The sequence below is a fragment of the Phoca vitulina genome, unplaced genomic scaffold (assembly GCF_004348235.1).
Source record: "Phoca vitulina isolate PV1807 unplaced genomic scaffold, GSC_HSeal_1.0 scaffold50, whole genome shotgun sequence".
Taxonomy (NCBI): Eukaryota; Metazoa; Chordata; class Mammalia; order Carnivora; family Phocidae; genus Phoca; species Phoca vitulina.
Window position 1 is genome coordinate 8,207,530 of NW_022589753.1, and position 21,327 is coordinate 8,228,856.

General features: G+C 45.2%; 1 protein-coding gene across 11 annotated transcripts in view; it reads left to right on the forward strand.

The window, feature by feature from the left end:
- BCAS1 (breast carcinoma amplified sequence 1) overlaps nt 1–20,745 on the forward strand; it is a 91,015-nt gene extending 70,270 nt beyond the window's left edge. For 3 of the 11 annotated variants that reach the window (XM_032387792.1, XM_032387796.1, XM_032387798.1), the window contains 3 exons: nt 8,527–8,790; nt 12,958–13,028; nt 16,135–20,743. In XM_032387792.1, the coding sequence (XP_032243683.1) occupies nt 8,527–8,790; nt 12,958–13,028; nt 16,135–16,198 (399 nt within the window). In that variant the 3' untranslated portion in view covers nt 16,199–20,743. Of the gene's footprint in view, nt 1–3,201; nt 3,268–8,526; nt 8,791–12,957; nt 13,796–16,134 lie in introns of those variants that run through there. The other 8 variants (XM_032387797.1, XM_032387799.1, XM_032387800.1 and 5 more) reach the window with 4 other exon arrangements.
- Nucleotides 20,746–21,327: the final 582 nt, after the last annotated feature.

Here is a 21,327-nt window from a genome sequence, read left to right on the forward strand (position 1 = left end):
CTTGGTCTCTAAAAGAGGACTCAGCAGGGCACCTGGGTGGCTCAGTTGGTTAAGCAACTGCCTTCGGCTCAGGTCATGATCCCGGAGTCCTGGGATCGAGTCCCACATCGGGCTCCCGGCTCGGTGGGGGGCCTGCTTCTCCCTCTGACCCTCTCCCCTCTCATGCTGTTTCTCTGTCTCTCTCTCTTTCTCTCAAATAAATAAATAAATAAAATCTTAAAAATAAATAAATAAATAAATAAATAAATAAATAAATAAATAAAAAATAAAAGAGGACTCAGCAAAGAAAAAAGAATGATAGAAAACAAAGAGAGGAAGGGACTTAGGTACTAGGGACTTATTAAGACCCTTAGTCTAAACTCAGCACGCAGTCACCTTGGCATATATACAGCTTTTTATGCCTCAAAATGAATAACAGAGGAAAATCATAGAAAAGCTTGAGATAGTCTCTTTTTTAAAGAAGAAGAAGTTGAACTTCTTTGCAATGATCTCCCTAACAGCCGGAGGGGCTGTTTTCCGGATGCTAACCTAGGTCCACTGCTGCCGAGAAAGACTTTTGATTCAATCCAAATTCTCCTCCAAGGGCTAGCAAAGACAGGGAGGGGAAGAAAGCAGATTTAAACCTTAAACTGGCAGAGGACCTAACAGATATCAAATTGAAACCACTAGAGGGAAGTTAAAAAATCTCTCTCTCTTGGGCAGGAAGGTGGCACCAGGGGCCGTGCCTGCCTCCTGATCTCCACTGACGTTTTGCTTAAAAAGCCATTTTGTTTGTTTGGCTGGTTTTGCCATTCAGCATTCCCCAAAGGCCAGCTAATGAGGATGTGACGCCATATTCTAAAGGACACTAGGGAATGTGTTTGGGTAGGAAGGGCTCTTAATGACAGCCTGAATTCTGGAGGCCAGTGAAATCCCAATATGGCAAAACCTTTGAATGCAATGAGGAGGCTGACAGAGCTGGTTACAGGGAGAGAAATGATAGCCGAGAGAGTCCACTTCTTTTTCTAAATGTTCTCAAGCAAGACTGGCCCTTGTAGAACAATGCAGAAGACCCAGAGGAAGACAAAACCACTTTCCATCCAAATGGATCTAAAGTATATGTAGAGGACAAACAGATCCTTATTTGCCTCTGGGCTGAACACCTTGGTGAAACCCATGACAGTGATGTCCCTAAGAAAAGCACATGGAACTTCCAGACACCAGGGGTTCGGGCTGAAGAAAGATTTCTTCCATTCCTAACCAATCAAGAAGCATGTATCAAGGTTCTACCTTATGACAAGCTCTGTAAAGGTTGTTTCTGAGGCAGGACAAGACCTAGAAATTGCCATACTGTGTTAAACCATTGACAGTCCTCGTCAAGACTTCTGAATCTTAGTGGCACCAAGTAGTATTTAAAGACGAGCGTGGTTGACCTCTGAGGATGGGCATGTTCCTCCCTATTTGAGATTTATCAACCTCCATCTTATCCAAGCCCTTATTATCTTTCCTAATTAGGGGGCTTCATAGTAGATGTTTAATAAAAAATGTGTTCATTGAATGGTGGCTCCTACCTTGGAGGGACAGTACCGAGAGGTGGTTAAGAGTATGGGAGACGGAGTCATTGCCTGGTGTCAAATCCTTGCTCCCTAACCTGCTAGTTCCGTGACCCATGCTGGTTTCTCTGAGCTTCCATTTTCTTGCCTGTAAAATGAGGCAAATAAAATGATTCCTCCATCTTAAGGTTCTGCATGATAAATAAATGAACTAGTGAGGGTTATTATCTCATCTGGCACACTGCCTGACCTTTAGTAAGCACTCCACTAAGGGTTAGATTTCATGAATAATAATTTTCATTATCTTTACTAATATGAGCACCATACCTCAGGTTAAGAGACATATAATATTTTTTTTTAATTTTTTTTATTGTTATGTTAATCCCCATACATTACATCATTAGTTTTAGATATAGTGTTCCATGATTCATTGTTTGTGCATAACACCCACTGCTCCATGCAGAACGTGCCCTCCCCAATACCCATCACCAGGCTAACCCATCCTCCCACCCCCCTCCCTCTAGAACCCTCAGTTTGTTTCTCAGAGTCCATCGTCTAAGAGACATATAATATTAATCAGTCAAAAGGTTATTTGAGTGCCTTTGATGTTCTTACCTGTTCTCGATGCAGGTGCTACAGTTTCTTGCCATCTGCTGACAGAACAGCTAAGATCATAACAGTGGGAGCTGAAGTCTTCCTGTTTGCCCCACATTGCTTACCCCCATTTCCTACACTCCCCTCCTCCAGCAGAGGAGGAGGAGACGATAAGCAATGACCAAATATGTGGGAATTAAACCCCAGGCAACATCGTTGATAAGAACTAGGCAGTTCATTACCAGATTTCTTAGGTACTTTATCAAGCGTCAGGCACAGAGCATTACTGAATCCGCAGCTGAGACCGCAGGCCCCGGTATTGGTCTGCATTTGTCTATGCCAGTTAGCTTTAAAAAGTGATGCTCAAACTCAAGTATGCTTCAGAATCACCCGGAGGGCTTGTTGCTCATCCCCCCACCCAACCCCGAGAGTTTCTGACTCAGTAGATCTGGCGTGGTTCTCAAGAATTGGTATTTCTAACAAACTCCAAAGTGATGCTGAGGCTGTGGCCCTGGGATCGCGGTTTGGGAACCCTTCACTGAGCGTGTGCTTTCAGGAGCCAAAGCTGTGAATTCAACCCATCCAGCCCTATCACTGATGCCACAGGCCACAGCAGTTACGAAAAATGGGAAGTAGGATATTCAACAAACCCCACCTCTCTGCGAGGGGAAAAAAAAAATACAAGGAAACATCCACCACCTAAATGTTACCAATAGAAGGCTACCAACGGTTTAGTCGTTCATTCATTCAACATGACCCACCACCTCTTGGTTCCAACATCAGCATTTTGGTCATCATTTCTTTATCCCAGAATTACCTAATTCCAGGGTTTAAGACTTCCATTGTTGTTGTTATTTGGGGAAAACCAACACTTGAATATAATCGGACTGTGGTTACAAGCCACATGGAAATTGCGTATCTCATGAGTAGTACATTTCTAGCTGGTCTTCCATTTGTCTTGACCCCAAATCTCAATCATGAATGAATGAGGTCATCCATTTCAGAACTCCCCTTGCATTCCCCTTGTTGCTGTGCTCATGGTAGCTGAAAGGCCATTGTCTGTTTGTTATTTTAGTCAGTGAAAGGGGATGGAGGGATCACCCACTCAGAAGAAATAAATGGGAAAGACTCCAGCTATCAAGTAAGTGACACGTCAACTCTGTTTGGTGGTGGGTTTAGCTTGCATGTTCTCACTTCTTTCCAGCCTAGTTGCCAATGCAATTCTCAGCCACAGACAACTCATCTACCATCTCTAGATTAAGCACCTGCTGTATGCCAGGCACTATCTTGGGCTCTGCGGATACATGCATGAACAAGCTAGAGTTTCTCGGCTATTTCATTTAACACATGCTTTTCTGTCTTCTCCACATGGCAAATCCCTTCCTGTCCTTCAAGTCTTGGCCTAAATGTCACCTCCTCAAGGAGATGTTCTATTTCTGCCCATCATCATTGCATCTTGTTCTTTCACTTCATGGAATTTATCACACATTGTAATGAGTCATTTGTCTGTTAGTTATGTCTCCTCTACCTGTTCCTTTCCGTGTCTGGAGCATCCGTGGAGCGAGGGAGGAGCCTCTTTTATTTTTCTATCACATTGCATAGCGCCTGGCGTAGAGCAGGAGCTCTTTCTTGAAAAAAAAGTAGGTGAAAGACATGGGATCATGTGGGTTTTTTTCCATTATTTTCTCCATTCTAAAGAAACATAGCTATGACATTTTTATAACTACACGTTTCCTTTTTTTAAAATGGGATCATCTCATGCTCAACACCGTTTTATAACCTGTACTCTTTCTTAACTTAGAAATACACCTTCACAAAAATGTCCTCAAATATTCTTCTACTAATGTTTGCAATACAGAGAACTGGTTAAGAGCATGAGTTGCAGGCTCAAGACTGCCTACGTTTGAACCCTGGCTCTGCTACTTTTTAGCTGTGTGACTAAAAACAGCTTACCAAATCTCTCCGTGCCTCAGTTTCCTCCTCTCTACAATGGAGCTGGGAAAGGACTGCCTCGTGGCATTGTCATGCTTAGATGAGTCAACACACGTACGGTCCCTGGAACAGTCCTAGTACCGGGGACTCAATAAATGTTAGTCGCTACGTGAAGCCGCATGGGCTGCCATACAAACTACCATAGACTCAGTGGTTTGACAACAGAAATTTATCTTCTCACAGTTTTGGAGGCTGGAAAATCCAAGGTCAGGATGCTGGCATGGTTCTTGGTGAGGAGAACTCTCTTCCTGCTTTCCAACAGTTGTTTTCTGCTGTGTCCTCACATGGCAGCTCTCACAAGGACACTAATCCTATTGGATGAGGGCCCCATCCTTATGACCTCAATTAACCTTAATCATTTCTTACTCCAAATACTTTGACACTGGGGGTTAGGGCTTCAACATATGAAGGCATACTAGTTGCTATTATTTTGTTACTATTACTATTATGCCACCGATAGGAAATTACCACCCTAGTGTATTGTTCATATCACACACACACAAATGGACAGCAATGACTATAAATAATTTATGACATTTCTATTTCCATAATAATTGGATTAGCCCATATATTTCAACAGGGAATATATTGCTTTTTGCTACACTCAAATTATTTTTGTTTTTCTTTTTCAACTTATGACTATACCTGGCCCCAAACTCATTCTCTAGACCACTTCAGAACCAAAAATCCTGAAGTTAACTACCTTGGAAATATGATAAATTTACTTTATTCAATATGAAACATTTAGATATAATTGTACATTTTGTCTAGGATCTTGATGTGAAACAGTGATGCCAATCATCTTAGCAATTCTAAAATGTAAGTGAAGTCAGTGAAAATCAGAGTGAGCTAGAAACCTCATTCTATTTACACTCACCTAGGAGTGTTCTGAGAATCCATTAGAGGGCCCTGGATCCAGACTTGAGGAGACAGATGTGTAATCTTGGAGAGATGATAAGTGCTTAGTTGAATTTTGGGGGTGGGGAGAGACATTCTCTGTTCCTTTCCAATTTGCCCTCTCAGGGTTATAAAAGTCTTGATTGATGATTCCAGAAGAAGAAGCCTCAGGCACCTCCTGGTCTAGGTATGCTTCCAAGGTCTGAATCAAATGGGATGTTTCCATGACCTTGTCCTCCGACTTCCTGCCAGCATCACTGGGTTCCAGGGGAGGATACACTCCAATGATTTGGATGAGAATAATTTCTGTTATAAATTCTGAGAGAGTCAAATCCCAAGCAAAGATTTTAAATCATCTACATTTAATGACAGCAATCATCACACAGTTTTAGATTCTTAGCTTACTCTGAATATAAGGAACCAGCCATCTGTTATTTTCAGAAGTTAGTTTCTAAGCCATTAAGAAGAACATTTAAGCCTAATAGCATGGCGTAACCCTGTGGTAAATGGACCTGATCCATTGAAAGCTCCCCTCCTGAAAAAAAAAAAAAAAAATCAATGTCCTGTGAAAGCTATTGATGTGTGGGCACTTCTCACTCCCCACCTCACAGTGATTTGCTGAGGGAAATAGTGTAGAAACATCTGGAAGGCGAGTTGCTGGCCATTCATTCAACCCATGTTGGTGGAGACTTACTATGTGTCAGATGAGGTGCTGGGAATAAAGCCATGGAAGACAGAAGAGTTTTGTTCTCTGGAGCTCCCCTTCCAGCAGAGAGAGGCAGGCGGAACGTTCTCAAGTGAGCCAAGAAATCCCCAAGATTAAGGCAAACATAAAGAAAACACAGCAGTGTTTTGTCAGAGAGGGGTCGGGCTTCTTTAGACTGTCTAAACAGGAACTGCGTCTCCAAGGAGGCGACATCTGAGCTGAGACTTGACAGCAAAGAAGCAGCAATCCTGTCAAACCCTACAAACATACTGAGCAGAAGTTACAGCGAACGTGAAGTCCCTTTTTTTGAGAATAAGCTTGTTTGAGGAAGAAGAGAAGACCATGTGTCTAGAGCAGAAGGAACAGAGGGGAGAGGAATAAGAGACAAGGTTGGAGAGGCACAGGGACACTCGATTTAACAAGTATTTCCTGAGTCCTTGGTCTGTACCTGGCTCTCAGAGCCACACAGAAAGAATCTCTCAGAAAGAATCTCTGCAGGCAATGTTGGGTCAGGCTGCCCGACTCTCCCCAGTTTGCCTGGGACTTTGTGGTTTTAAAATTAAGTTGCATGTCCTGGAACCCCCTCTCTCCCAGACCAAACAAGAAGACCGGTCCCTTGATGTTTGGCCTTCTCCATGGCCAGACACCATGTGGTACAGGCTTTAATCCTCAGACCACCATGAGGTATGACGGGCATCTTTTGTTGCTCCCACACAGATGAGGAAGCTGAGAGAGCCAATGATTTCTTCCAGGTCGTACAGCAAGGATGTGATGGAACCAGGACCACGCCCTGTTCTTTTGACTCCAAACACGAAGCCCTTAGCCAATAACTGGATCTTACCATCTTCTATGCAACAAAAACAGTCACCAGGGTGTTCAAATGGTCTGTGGTCTTTCTGAAGAGCCTCGTGGTGGGAGTTTCTGTCTCACTGTACCGGGGTATCTGCTCTCGGCTCTCTGTTGCATTTGGGCATCTATATCTTACTTCGCATTTGCTACAACTTCGGCAGCCGGGGTCCGACGGAAATAATCAGAGTGGGTGGTGGCAGGAGAGCTTCTTGGAATGACTCAATGTTGGATGTTTCCTTTCTCCAAGGAATTCTGCCCTCGGGAGGCTTTTGGGACCGGGGCATCTTCTGTCTTCTTGCTTATTTCTAAGGGGTATATTGATACTGATGAGAAATGACAGTTCTCTGCTTATCACTTTCTCCATCAAACTGCAACTTTGTCCAAGAACTTTTTCACTCGGGAACAATCTATCACTTTTACAAATCAGAAGTTGTAAACATATATTCAGCGGGTCAAATGTGGCCCACGGGTCAAATGTGGCCCACGGGGTTGCTGGTGTTGTGGCTGTTTTCAAGTTTCTATGCGAAAAATAGAAGACTTGACAGCGCTGGGACTGCAATCCTACATAGTATCTTGGTTGGGTCTGAGCAGCTGTTGCCCCTTTGGACAGGGCCTGTGACAATTCACCACAATCCTCCCCGCCGCTCCAATTTTCTCCCCAGCATCAAAGCCAGCATTGCTTGAACTGGTGTTTTTCTTACACTAGAGAAGTATTTCTTACATTGCTCTCCCAACTGGGGAAATAAGGTCTCTATGTGATTATTCTTACCCCTGCCCTCCGTCATGTTTTTATTTCATCTGTCTGGCCCCTATAGTAATTTCAGTTCAAGTAAGTTATGGAGAAAAGGCTTTTGCTTTACAGATATTTTGTTATCTGTAATTTACCTAGCATTTTCTAGAATTTTGGATTTTACAGCTTCATCCTTCCAAACTGTAGGAACCAAGTAGGATTGCAAAAATTTCTCTTCAGCATGAAAGATGTACATTCAAAATTTAAAACACTCATCTTCTCTCACCACTGTTTTATAAACAAAAGAACAGTTTCACACCAGAAACTAAGATAGACATAACCAAAACACTCATCTTCTCTCACCACTGTTTTATAAACAAAAGAACAGTTTCACACCAGAAACTAAGATAGACATAACCATGAAAAAAGGAATAGGCATCCCAAGAAAAGAGTCACATGTGGTTTTAAGTGGGAGAAACCCTCTCAGAGCTGGCTTAAGCACAGAAGGGTTTCAGGAACAGCTAGATCCAGGGGCATATGTGAGCTTGTCAGCACCTGGGTTCTTTCTCCCTCTCTCTTTCTTCATCTCTCAGCTCTGCTTTTCTCTCTATTGGCTTCCTTTTCAAGCAGATTTTTCCTGGAAATGTCACTGGCTCTGGAAGCTCCAGGCTTTTATCTTCACAGTTTGGAATCCAATGGAGAGTAGACAGACCTCTCTCTTGGTTGACTTAGCAAGGTTCTGTGATTGGCTCAGTTTTTATCTGCATTCAGCCATCCTGAACCAATCACAGCAGCCGGATCACGTGCATGGCTCTGACTGACCAGGCCTGAGTCCTGTGCCTTTGTCCAGGGGCAGAATTAATTTGTCTGAACCACGGTGAATAAAGGAGAGAAAAGGGTAGTTCTCCAAGGAGAATAAAGGAGAGAAAAGGGTAGTTCTCCAAGGAAAACCCAAGTTCTAGTCCCAGAAGGAGGAGAGAAGAATGCTTGCTGGGAAAGCATTAATAAATTTTTAGATAAACAAATAAATGTCTCCTACTGTGACCTTGAACAGTCATAAGTATTTGCACCTTTTTCTTATTTTTTTTTTTCAATTTCACCCAGGACTCATGAATACGTAGACCCCATCCAACACTTGAACACCTCTGTTCTGACATACTTATTTCCCTGCTACTGAGCGTTGTCTTATAGCTCCTAAACATGAATTTTGTTTGAACTTGCTGTAGAAGTCAGACTCACCGGAGAAGGCGATCACATCCCCAGAGCCGGAGCCGGCGGGAGCAGACCAGAAGGGCAAAGAGAGCTCCTCCAAGGACAAGAAGGTGGCGGCTGAGGGGAACAAGCAGAAGAGCAACAAGCAGGAAGCCAAAGAACCGGTCCAGTGTGTGGAACCGGCCGCGGGGGAGGCGAACTCGCTGCAGAATGGGGACAAGTCCCAAAAGAGACAGGAGAAGCGGCGACAGTCCCTCGGGGGCTTCTTTAAGGGCCTGGTAGGTGGATCGTTCATCACCTCTTTCTAGGCTCTTGGGCCAGGAGTGTGGTTCACGCCTTCAAGGTGGGACTGGCCTGGACCTCTGTCACAGAAATATTGCTGGAGGACTGGCTGTATGCCAGGCGCTGTGCTGGGCTCGGAGAGCAGGCTGGACAGATGCTTCACTGTTCGGCCGGACACTCCGGTGCCGATGGCTGGGGGCAGGGATACTGAGCGGGTGAAGAGCAGGGAGGCAGAAGGCAGGCACGGGGGAGCCTGAGTGTGAGGATGTGACACTCCCCCCCGAGGGGTTGAAAGGAGTGTCAGGGAAGGCTTCTCGGAGAAGACGACCTCTAAGGTGGGGCCTCAGATTAGCCTGTGGAGGAGGAAGCAAGGGGAGGCCTGAAGAACCAGTGTGTTCCAGGCAATGGAGAGACAGCAGAGAAGTGAAATTCAGTCTTGCCAGAAGAAGGCATAGGAGGACAGAGGCAAGGTGGGGAACAGGTGATGAGGAGCATCAGGATTCACCTGTGGCCAAAGGGAGCCTTGAAATGTTTAAATCAGGAAACTGCTCTGAACCTGACCTTGGGTGGTGGGTATACGGAGGTGACTAAAAATCAGCTCCTTCCTTCCAGAGAGGCCTAGTCCAGGGTGAGCGGAGGCCAGACATTCTGTAATTAATTAACCTCTGGGTTATTTTGTGTGTGTCTGTTTGGTTCTTCTCTGTCTCCTCCCCTAGACTGGAGGGCAGTGACCACACTGTCATGGGCAGATGTGCTGTCCTCCCCAGCACGGTGGCGAGAGCATAGTAGACACCCAAGAAGGGTTTGTTGAATGAATGGAGGAATGGATGGAGAAAATATGGCACTAGTAAATGTTTTCTTATATTTGGGATAATGTAAATCCTGGCAAATGAGGAGAGTCTGAAGGTCATTAATCAAAAGATAAGCAAGGTGGTCAAGCATCCACTAGGAGGAGAAACAGGTGAAGTCACACCTAGGACTCACGGGAATGTGGCTTGAGCCCATGGGGCAGGACAAGGAAATCACACTCACAGTAGCCATGGGGCTGGAGTTAACAGGGGTTAACCGTCAGGTTGTGATAGAGATGGAACAGATACCTGAAGCAAACTGCCCTAAAGTGATTGATCATTCCTGATTGTCCCAGTCGCTGAACATCTGTAGGTATTGGTGACCTCTGATCGATGGAGGTGGGGGAGTACGATGGTTCCCCTGGGCCCAAGTTTGGTCTCCAAACAGCATCTGTGGGAACCTGTTAGAAATGCAGCCTCTCAGGCCCCATGTTTATTTTATGGATGAATGCCATCGTATTTCCCTCTGGCCAGTGTGTCTAGGTATGGGTACAGAACCTCAGCGTGAGATAGTGCTAGAAGTCATGGTTTGAGGCTGTTTGGAAATGGGAAGCCCTGGTACAGAGCCCCTCTCCTACTCCCAAGCCTCTGGTGTAAAGCCCTCTCCGGTTTTTAAGAGGTGATGAAGACTGGAGACCAACCATCAAAGTGGAGGGGAGAGGGGGGTGGGCTAAAAGACTGATCATGCTTTGAGTGGTTTTGCTAGAAAACTTGTCTCCATTCTCTGCTCCAGTTCCTTGGAGAGGAGTGTAAACCCTTATCACACTTTTCTAGACATTTCCAAACTGACTATGCATTTTTTTCTGCCCAAAGTTCTGGTTGAACCATTCCCTGCCAAGCCACAGTGCCCGGGGTGGTGTACCGCATGGGGAGGGTGCTGTTCTGGAAAGATTCTGAGCTCACGGGCCCAGTCAGTTCCTCACTTTCTTGGTGGTTTTTGGTTGTTTTCTGGGTTTTATTTTATTTATTTTATTTTTTGGTCAGAGGCTCATGGAGTGCTCTCTGCATATCTCCTTACACACAAAATCCCTGGATCTAACAGGATGGATCTCATCCGGTAGTTCTGAACCTGTGATTTTCTATGCAGGGGACATTTGGCAATGTCCAGAGACCATTTTGATGGTCACCACTGGGAATAGGTGCTATTGGGATGTTGTGGGTAGAGACCAGGGATGTTGCTAAATGTCCCACGGTGCACAGAAGAGCCATGGGGCTGGAGTTAACCTTCAGGTTGTGACAGAGATGGGGCAGGTACATGAAGCAAACTGCCTGAAACCAATTGATCATTCCTGATTGTCCCAGTCCCTGAATATCTGTGGGTATTGGTGACCTCTGATTGATGGAGGTGGGAGAGCCCAAGTGTCAGGGGGCTGGAGCTGAGAAGCCCAGAGATGGCCAAACAGCACGTAGGGCAGTTGGAAAGAACAGAGCAGAGGGGGTGCCTGGGTGGCTCAGTCGGTTATGCGGCTGCCTTCAGCTCAGGTCATGATCCCAGGGTCCTGGGATCGAGCCCCGCGTCAGGCTCCCTGCTCAGTGGAGAGTCTGCTTCTCCCTCTCCCTCTGCCTGCCTCTCTGCCTACTTGTGCTCTCTCTCTCTCTGTCAAATAAATAAATAAAATCCTTAAAAAAAAAAAAAAAAAAAGAACAGAGCAGTGCCCGGGAGCCCGTGCTGAGAAGTTAGACAGCTTCACTGGAGTGCTAGACCTACCACTTCCTAGGTTTGTGGCCTTGGGTTAGTCACTTAACCCCATCCGAGCCTCGAGTTTCCCCTGTGCAAAGCTGAGGTGATAATGACAGCAACATTCTAGGATTCCTGGGGAATCAAATGCATGTATGTCCTAAGGGGTCCAGCACCTGACACGAAGCAGGAGTTCCATAGTGGATGCTATCATTTCCCCGGCAAATACACTGGACCTTGTATGTGGACCGGAACCTGACCTCCTGCAAAGGTGGGACATCAGCCCACATTGCTCTCACCTTAAACCCACCGTGGGACTCCTTTCCTTGCAATTCATTCTCCCTCTGTCCACATGCCACCTCCCTCTTTCCTTGCCCAAAACCATCTGCCCCAGTCAGTTCCCAAATTCACTGCTTGCCAATCCCTGCTTGATCTTTGCCCTGCGGGTGAGATCCTCTCTGCTCTGCTCCTCCCTCCCCCCCCATCCTTCGTCATACTGCCTGGATTCTAACAGGGAGCAGCCTCCTTGGCATTTCGTGCAGCGTCTGAAAAGAACTGGAAGGAAGCCTTTAGAACTCATCAAGTGCCACTGTTTGCAAGCATTTGGTTTTTGAGCAGAGGGACTCGGTTGACAAAGGAAACGTCAGAACCTTCACGGGTGTATGTGCGTGTGCGTATGTGTGTATACACACATAAATGTGTCTATAGAAACATATCTATTTGATCAACATGGAGCTCTGATTGGAGGGGGAGTAGGCCCCCTGCCCCCATCTTGCCCAAGAGCCACCCACTTGATGGCGCTCTCATCTCTCCCACTGTCGCGGGTCCCCGACGCCTTCATGTAGTGCTAGGATTCCGTGCAGGCCAATCTGCAGGTTTTACCGGGGAGCCAATGGTGATTGGAAAGAAGATAGAGCCTATTCTTTATTCTCCCAGAGTCCCCTACCTATCATTTTTGGCCCTCTCCACTGGGCACAGGCTGAACCGAGGCTGGGAACAATTAGCTCAGTTACTCCACCCAGGGCTTGGAAAGAGTGGACAGGACCCAGACTGGAGCCTGGAGAGCAGGTGATCTGAGGTCCAGATTCCAAGTCGGGGGGCCCGTGCAACGCTACATAAGCTGGTCCTGACTTATCTTAGAGCCTGTTTTCCCATCTGTAAAACTGGGTTAATCATCACTGCCCTCCTCACTGGGCTGGCGAGAGGACCAGATGAGGGTGGGTTTGGCTTGGCTGGTTGTATCCCGTGAAGTGCAGGCCTGAGACAGCGGGCAGGACAAAGGTGACGTGAATGCCTCTGATCCCCAAAGTCCATGCCTCATGGGGCCAGAGGGGGGACTCACTTTACCTTGGAGCATCCCTCGGAGATAAGTTGTATCTCCCCCATTGGAAAGATGAAGAAACTGATTTTAAAGAGTGAAGTAATTCCTCCAAGTTGTCACAGAGCTAGAAAGTGAAAGAACTGGGCAATGCACTCCAACATCTGGCTGGAGACCATTCTTTTATCCACCACTCATGCAAAGGGTATATTTATTTGGCACGAGACCTGGCACGGAGTAAGTGCAAAGTAAATGGCAGTCATTGCTCTTGATATTTCAGACTTTCATTAGGGTGCAACTTCTTTATATTTTTCTCCAGGGACCAAAGCGGATGTTGGACGCCCAAGTGCAAACAGACCCTGTATCCATCGGACCAGTTGGCAAATCCAAGTAAACAAATCACTACAGTTCCCACCAAGTTATCCTGCCAGCAAGATGTCTTCTCCCTACTCCATTTCCTCCCCGAGCCCACTCCATGTACATAGTTTTCTTCTAATGGCCATCAAATGAAATTCTGCCTACAAATTAAGCCTGAGCTGTTGTATATCGAGGTGTATTATTTACGTCTCTGGTCCAATCTTTTCCGGTTAATAGCTGTCAAGATGGTTTAGCAGGTGAACCAGTCAGGTGGGAAGACTTGATGGTTGCCAGGCAGCAGGTAGAGGGCGTGGAGGAATGCATTCTGGGTAAGTTATGAAAAATGGCAGTGGCAAGTAAGTGGCAGAAGAAGAATGCCTGTTGGAAGGAAGAAAGCTTTGTAGGAAATACACGCTCATCCTCTAAACTCGAAGAGGAGAGACAAAAATCCATTTAAGTTCACATTTCGAGGAGGGATAGCATGGGCTCCGTGGGGGAGGTTACCAATTTCCTGGAAAGGAATGTGTGGGGAATGAAAAGGGAATGAAGAAGAGTTGCTTTTCAAATAGGGTCCTTGTAAGTTATTGATGAGAAGGGAAAAGATTGACCGCAGAGGGTTTGAAATGATTTGGGAAAACAATTGCTTTTTGAAGCTCAGTGACATTACAACTTCAAGACAAACAAACAAACAAAAAAAACCAAAAAACAGAACAAATAAATGAAGTTGCAAGTTTACTTTGCAACACAAGGGGGCACTGAGGTCTCCATTTTAATCCTGCATCCTGTAGCCCTAACAAAGATTTGGTCCCTGCAATCTTACATTATTAATGCTTCTCAGATGGCTGGGGGGCTGGCCTCATCTGTTCTGTCTGACGCTTATCTCAAGCCTGTCTGTAACTTCCTAATGTTCTCAGGATGTTTTCTGATAAAGCCCTCCCCATAACCCCAGTTAATAAAAATTTTTGGAAGATTATTCAAATACCCGAGGTTTTTTTAATACGTGTACAGAGGAGTAAATAGGACCATGAGTCTATTAAAATGTAATTCAAAGTAGCATATGATTGACTGATATCATGTATACTGTATTTTTCTTTTTCTGATTTAATAAAAAAAAATACATTTACATCTAAAGCATCTTTTAATTTTCAACTTTTAAAGCAGGTCTCTTGTACTCTCTGAGACACCTTTATCCTCCACAGGATAAAATCAGTCTTCTTCCTCCATCTTGTCTTCCCTCCCAGATGCTCCTAGATTTCCTTGTATATGGGCACATGCACATACAAATGTGTGCACACATATATTTGCATATACACACATGCACTTATATAAAAGTACTGTCTTAGCCCGGCTGCCTAGAACAGAGCCTGAGACAGGGATTCAGGAACATGTGATATGTGGAAGGAGGCCTTCGGGTGGAAAGAGGAAGTGAACAACAGGGCAGGGAGGGAGCTGAGCAAGGATTGGTCTCAGCTGGAGTTGAGTTTCATCCTGATCCCCTAGGGGGTGCTGGAGCATGAATTGCACCTTACAGTTGGTTCTACCTTGAGCCAAAGGGAGCCGGCCTTTGTACCCTTGTTGATGAGTCCCGGCCCACCCTGGGAGGTGGTGGGACAGGTAAGGTGCTCCCACTGAGCTGGGAAGTGGGAAGCTAGAGGATGTGTGCCTGGGCAATGTCCACTGTAGATATGCACATACGTATTTATACCCATACATATAAACATAGTTGACATGGAGAAATGTATGTAGACATTCATACTTATATATTACTTAAAAGAATAAATGCATGTATGCATTCATATTCATACACATACAGATAGAACAGCACATACACACTGGCTTGTAAAAATCCATCACACAACGATCTGAAGTAAACATTGAATATACTCTTCCGATAAGTCTGTGCGTTAGGCAAATAAAACCATGGCTTTGGCAAAAGAAAAAAATGGCATTTGGAAAATGTGTTCAGGAAAAAGATGCTATCTCCCAGATGTGGGGGGCCCGTTGCTGTGGGGGACTGCTAGCTCCCAGCTTGGATGGCCAAATGCTAGGTTTCAAATAACCATCAGAGGTCCTTTCCTTAGCTTCTTCAGACCTGCTGCTCAAACCTGGAGATCAGTGTCTATGGCTCACCCAGTTGAGAATGACCTCATGCCACTTCGAATCTGAATGCTTAACTTGGCACAAATCAGGAAAAAGCCCTTTGGGGAAGCTTACTGGCAGGGTGACTTTCCTCCACCAACACCATCATGGAACATGGGCCGATTCAAGAAAACCAGGCAGCTGCTTATTCCTTTGTCCCGGAACACCAGGGGGGTCGCCTTGTGTGACCTTTGGTGAGCTCTGGGCCATCCTAGTCCATTGAGGAAGGTGACAGTTTCATTTGCAAGTTTCACCTCACTGGGCACAGGGGCTTTTGGCCCTGATGAGAAATGCCCCCGGGCAGGACTGAGTCACTAAATGCAGAAGGAGCCCTCCCATCCCCCACCTCCCTAGGAAAAAAACATTTAAAAATCTTTTTCAATGACGTTTTTTTTGCTGAGAACCTCTCTGCACAGCCAACACTTTCTGTAATGGTTTCGTATTGCCCTGGCCAAAAAAGAGAGCAAGCTTTTAATGAAATTGCTTGGGGTTGTTGTTGTTGTTGTTGTTGTTTTTAAAGGCAAGAAAACTTAAGCCAGAGCAGACTTAGACAATGACTTATCTGGGGGATTCGAAAGCTAGTTGTAGCCTCAGAACCGCGATAAAACCCCATCTTTGAGTTTTGAGGGTTTGTTTTTGTTTGTTTGATTTTGTTTCGTTTTTTAGCTGGGACCTCATTCCTGATGCCTTTACAGTCAATACCAAATTCCATGCCACCCGCTGAACTCCTGTAAAAAAAAAAAAAAAACGAAAAACAAATAAAAGAGCAGAAACTCCCCCAAGTGAGCTCTGGAAGGCTCTTGAGTCTCAAAAGCCTTGAGGGACTGAAGTTCCTCCAAATATGGAGCCCAGAAAGGCCACTTGGACGGCAAAGCTGTGTACAACATCGAAACACAAAACACGTCTTGCAGCTGAAAGGGCATTATGGCCCGTGGGAGGGGGCCTAGGGGCCTCGTTAAAAATTTACAAACTCATTTATTCATTTACTTTTTATTTTTAGGTGCACAGGGAAGTGTGTCTTCTCCCGTGTCAAGAAGTGGCCCTTCCAAGAATTGAGCTTTTGAGCTGAACCGGCCGCCCCTGGGGGAAAAACAAAAACAAAAACGCAGCTTTCCAGTTCCAGCAGACGGTGACTTTTTGACTGATACCCATAAAAGAATTCATTCAAAAGCGCTCTTGTTCTCAGCAGCCCGTGAGGTCCCTCGTGAATTCATCATCTAGGGAAGGGGAGGCATACCTCCAGAAATGCCCAAAAGGGAGGAAAAGAGAAAGAAAGTTAAGTTCTGTGGGTTTTGTTGCATCCTCCTGCTCTTTAAGCAAATTATCTGGGATTTACACACACACACACACACACACACACACACACACACACACACACTTGAGCTGGAGCTGGACTGCCCTTATTTGCTTGCAAACGGTCCAGATGCAATGGGGCCCCATTAAATTAGACTCCAAGAGCCTGGAATCTGTGTCCTGCTGGCTCCTTCACACAGTGCCTGCCCCCAGAAGGGAGCTCATTTCCACATCTAGGGCCTGACAAATGTCATTTCTTATGTCAAACACTCCCACGTGGATCTTAAACCCTAAGTGGGAAAATCAGCTAGCCTTCCAGCTTTAAAGAAAACTTTGGAAAGGAAAATGATTTCAGTGATCAACTCACCCAAGTTGCAGACACAGGGCATGCGCTTTGCGGAATGGTAAGGAAGGTAAGGGTTGGTTTTAACCATCATCCCAATGTCCCTTTTGAAGCCTTCTTAAACAGCGGGTCGCACGGTGAGTAGAAATGAGGCTCCTCTGCAGTCTAGATCTTCCTCACTCCATCAGTGAACACACAGTGACCCTGGCCCACTGGAAATTACGGGCTCCATTAGGGAGAAAAGAAATTACTTACTGAGCAGCAAATTCTGTAAATTTGTAATTCAGATCTTAGGGCTGGCCTGAGAGCCGGTTGGGATCCAACCCTTTGCATAAATTGGTGTTCTGGAGAGTTTAACCCTTGCGGCTCTGTTTCCTTTCCCCAGAAAGCTGCTCATTTTAGCCTCTCCATCCCCTGGCCCTTTAAACTTGCCATAGCAGACAGAGCATCCTGTTTGCGATTTCACAGAAGTAAGGATAACTGTAATAATGCCTCACATTCTCGCACTTTGCAGTTTATAGAATGCTTTCTGAATACATCATCTAATTTAAAGCTGTATACCTCTAACTGAGCTTAATTGCCACCTTTATTATATTTTATTATGAGGGCACTAGCATGCACCTGTATGCCTTTTTTTTCCCCTCTCTCTCCAAAGGAGCACTTCTTGACAAAATGGCCCCCAGCTGCTAGAAGGAGCTCATTGCTTACGTGATTGACTCTCGCTGAAGGATGTTTTTGTTGAAATCTGGCCACATGGGGGAGTTTTAGGACCTAGGGCGCTACCATCTCCAGCCAAGCCCTTTTCCCTCACTCCCTAACCAGGAGGTTGGGCCAAAAAAGTTCTTAAGAATGTGCTTGTTGATTAACTTCTAGGAAGTAGTCAAATTTAATGAAGAGAACTAGAACAAGAGGGGGCCAACCTGGGCAAGTCAACTGCCTTCCATGATTCCCAGTCCACCAGACCAAAATAAAGTTGGTTGGTTTGTTCTTCCATTCTTACCAGCTTAGTCTTGGACAAAGCTTAAGGAAGGGTAGTGTGATTGTAAACCATTTAGGTTGGTGTCACCGCAAAGCATTTAAGTTCCCCTCACCAGCTCTTCATGCTCCATAACCCAGCCTTACCTCTCATGTCTCTGTACCCAACTAGCGGGCAAGCAAGCGACTTAACCTCTCAGTTTCCTCCCTAAACAATGGGACTAGAATAATGCCTACTTTGTGGAGCTGGTGGCTGGCGCATCATAAGCACTTAGTAAAGGAGAGCTATTACGTCATAGGGAACTTTCGGCACCAAAACAGAAAACTCCTACTCAAATTGGCTAGTAATAATCATAATAACTGTAAGGATATTTATCATATCATTTAACATATGTTATATCACAGCCTGGCTCCGATTCTTTGGACTCTGCTCTGCCATGTTCCATGGGCTGACTTCACCCTAAGACCAGTACCAATTGATGGCTACAGTTCCAGCCAGGGGGATTATGGGATTACCATAATCAGTTTTGATTTATTGTTTTGGCAAATCGATTATTTAGAGGCAACTACAATGATGCAATAAACAGTAAGGCAATTATTGACATCAGTCTTTAAAGGTAATGGTTCCTCGGATCAACCACGCCCCAACGATTCTGACTGATGGGGCACATACTTTTATGATGCCCTGCCCTCCACAACAGGGCCATTAGACTGTGAACTCATTAACATCAGGGACTTTCTTGTCTGTGTCCCTCACTGCTCTGTCATCAATGTCTAGCACAGTGCCTGGACATAGTAGATTCTCAACAATATTGGCTGAATGGATATATTAATAGATAATCTATGGCCATATCCATTGGGGAGGGGGTTGCCTTATTCTCTAGTATGAGTTTATTTTAGCCCCAAGTGTTCAATCACTTTAATTAGACATCCACCCTCCCCAGCTACCTAGCCTAGGGTTCTCAGAGTGTGGTCCCATAACAATCAACATCGGCATCACCTGAGAACTAATTAGACATGCAAATTCTCAAGCCCCACTCCATATGCACTGGATCAAAAACTCGTGGTGGAGGGCAGCAATGTGTGTTTTAGCAAGCCCTCCAGGTGGTTATGAGGCAGAGAAATTTGAAAAGCACTGGTCTAGGTAGAGCTACCACTTCACTGACATCGATTTAAGAAGACCGGCCCTGAAGATGCATAGCTAACATTGGACTTACTACATGCCAGCCATTGTGTGCCACATAAATTACCTTGCTTACTGCCCATTTTACAGATGAGGAAATTAAGGTTCAGAGAGGAGAAGCAATGTTATCCAAGGACACACATGTCAGAGCCAAGGCTGAAACCCAACCTAAGGTCTTAATGACATGTTTTCATGTCTGTGGGAAAGACAGGCAGGCAAGAGGACAATAATAATATAACGTATGGTAAGTAAGTGTAGGGTGTTGTGAAACTCGGAGGAAGACATTGCTACCAGACTACAGGGGATGGAGGTTGGCCGTTGGAGGTGGTGACAGTTGAGCTAACTCACAAAGAATGATTAAGAGTTGGCCAAAGTGGTTCCCAGCAGAATAGGAAGTGCAAAAGCCCAGGGTCTACAGAGAGAATGACAAGTTGTTCAGCATGACCAGAGGGAGGTCATGGGGAGGACAGGTAAGACGGTGGAGGCTAGAGAGGAGGCACAGACCAGATCATCGAGGACATGAAGTAAGGAGCCCACAGTAAGAAGTTAGAACTTCTCCTGAGAAATAGGAAAAAAAGATCTGAACTGAAGGGTGGCAGAGTCCCATCTATATTTTGGTTGCAGGTAGGATCTAACATAAACTCAATTCGACTAATACTCACTGAGTGAACTGAAACAGCTAGTAGGTATTACAAAGTATAATCATTTTCTTCTTAAGCCTCTTTTAAAAGGATAAGAACTACCCACTTAGATAAAACCTCTAAATGGCATTGGTCCCTACAAGAATGATTAAATGCTCATTTCCATGTGTCATAAATGTGGGTTTGGAATTTGGCCCCTCATCCACCCAGATGATCCACATCTACGACCCAAGACTGGGAGATCATGAGCAAGTTATTTTACATATTAAAGTCTTAATTTGTTCCTCTATAGAATGGGAATAATAATGGTACTTAACTCAGAAAGTTGCTGAGAAAAGTAAACGAGACAACACGTTTATAGCTTGTAAGCATAGTGCCTGGCAAGTAGTAAGTGCTCAGTGAGCATTATTGATGAGGACACAGACATCTGCCCAAAGTAGCACATACGTCTTCACTTCCATGGGCTCATAGGTCACCCAGTCACTAGGATTAAACTGTGCCAGGCCCTCTCCATTCTGGTAACCAGTTGACTGGCTGGCTCATCCAAGAAAAAAGAAAAGAGGGAGAGGAAAAAAAAGAAAAATATTGATTTTCCCTGATGTCCACCTCATTCTAAAGTAAAGTAGAATTTCTGGGGAGTGGACTCGAGTACGCCTTTGGTTTTCCTCGGTTGTATCTTAAAATCTTAGCCAGTTTGCCATGGTAGCAAATGCCGTGGATGCCTCACCTCATTTCTCTTCAGCCCACTTCAGAGTTCACCTACAGCACTGATAACTCCCCACCTCAAAGATCTCTCCACTATTGGCTTTTCTTCTTGGTGGCTTTCTCCAGTGGCTGTGGGAACTCGTTCAGCCCACCCGCAGGGCATTCTGGAAATGCCCAAAATTTTACGCCCCTAGGGACAACCTTCAACCAATGAAGAGATGGCAGGTAAATATCTCAGCTTCCCCACCCCTCAGAGGGACAATTTTGAGGTGTCTTCTAAATGCTCCCACCAGGTCCCCGGCAAAACTGAATCCCAGCTGCCCACAGTAGGAACATACCCATAAATACACTCTCCCTCATTTGTGCTTCCTGGGATCACTTCCCAAATAAACTACTTGCATCCAAGTTCTTGTCTCAGGGTCTGTGTCTAAGGCACAAACATCTGCATCTCACCTAGGGTCCTTGTGCCAATTAGTTTTTTTTTTTTAATTTTATTTTATTATGTTATGTTAGTCACCATACAGTACATCATTAGTTTTTGATGTAGTGTTCCATGATTCATTGTTTGCGTATAACACCCAGTGCTCCATGCAATACGTGCCCTCCTTAATACCCATTGCCGTGCTAACCCATTCCCCACCCCCCTCCCCTCTAAAACCCTCAGTTTGTTTCTCAGAGTCCATAGTCTCTCATGGTTCGTCTCACCCTCCGATATCCCCCCCTTCATTTTTCCCTTCCTTCTCCTAATGTCCTCCATGCTATTCTTTATGTTCCACAAATTAGTGAAACCATATGATAATTGACTTTCTCTGCTTGACTTATTTCACTTAGCATAATCTCCTCCAGTCCCATCCATGCTGATGCGAAAGTTGGGTATTCATCCTTTCTGATGGCTGAGTAATATTCCATTGTATATATGGACCACATCTTCTTTATCCATTCATCTGTTGAAGGGCGTCTCAGCTCATTCCACAGTTTGGCTATTGCAGACATTGCCACTATGAACATTGGGGTGCATATGGCCCTTCTTTTCACTACATCTGCATCTTTGGG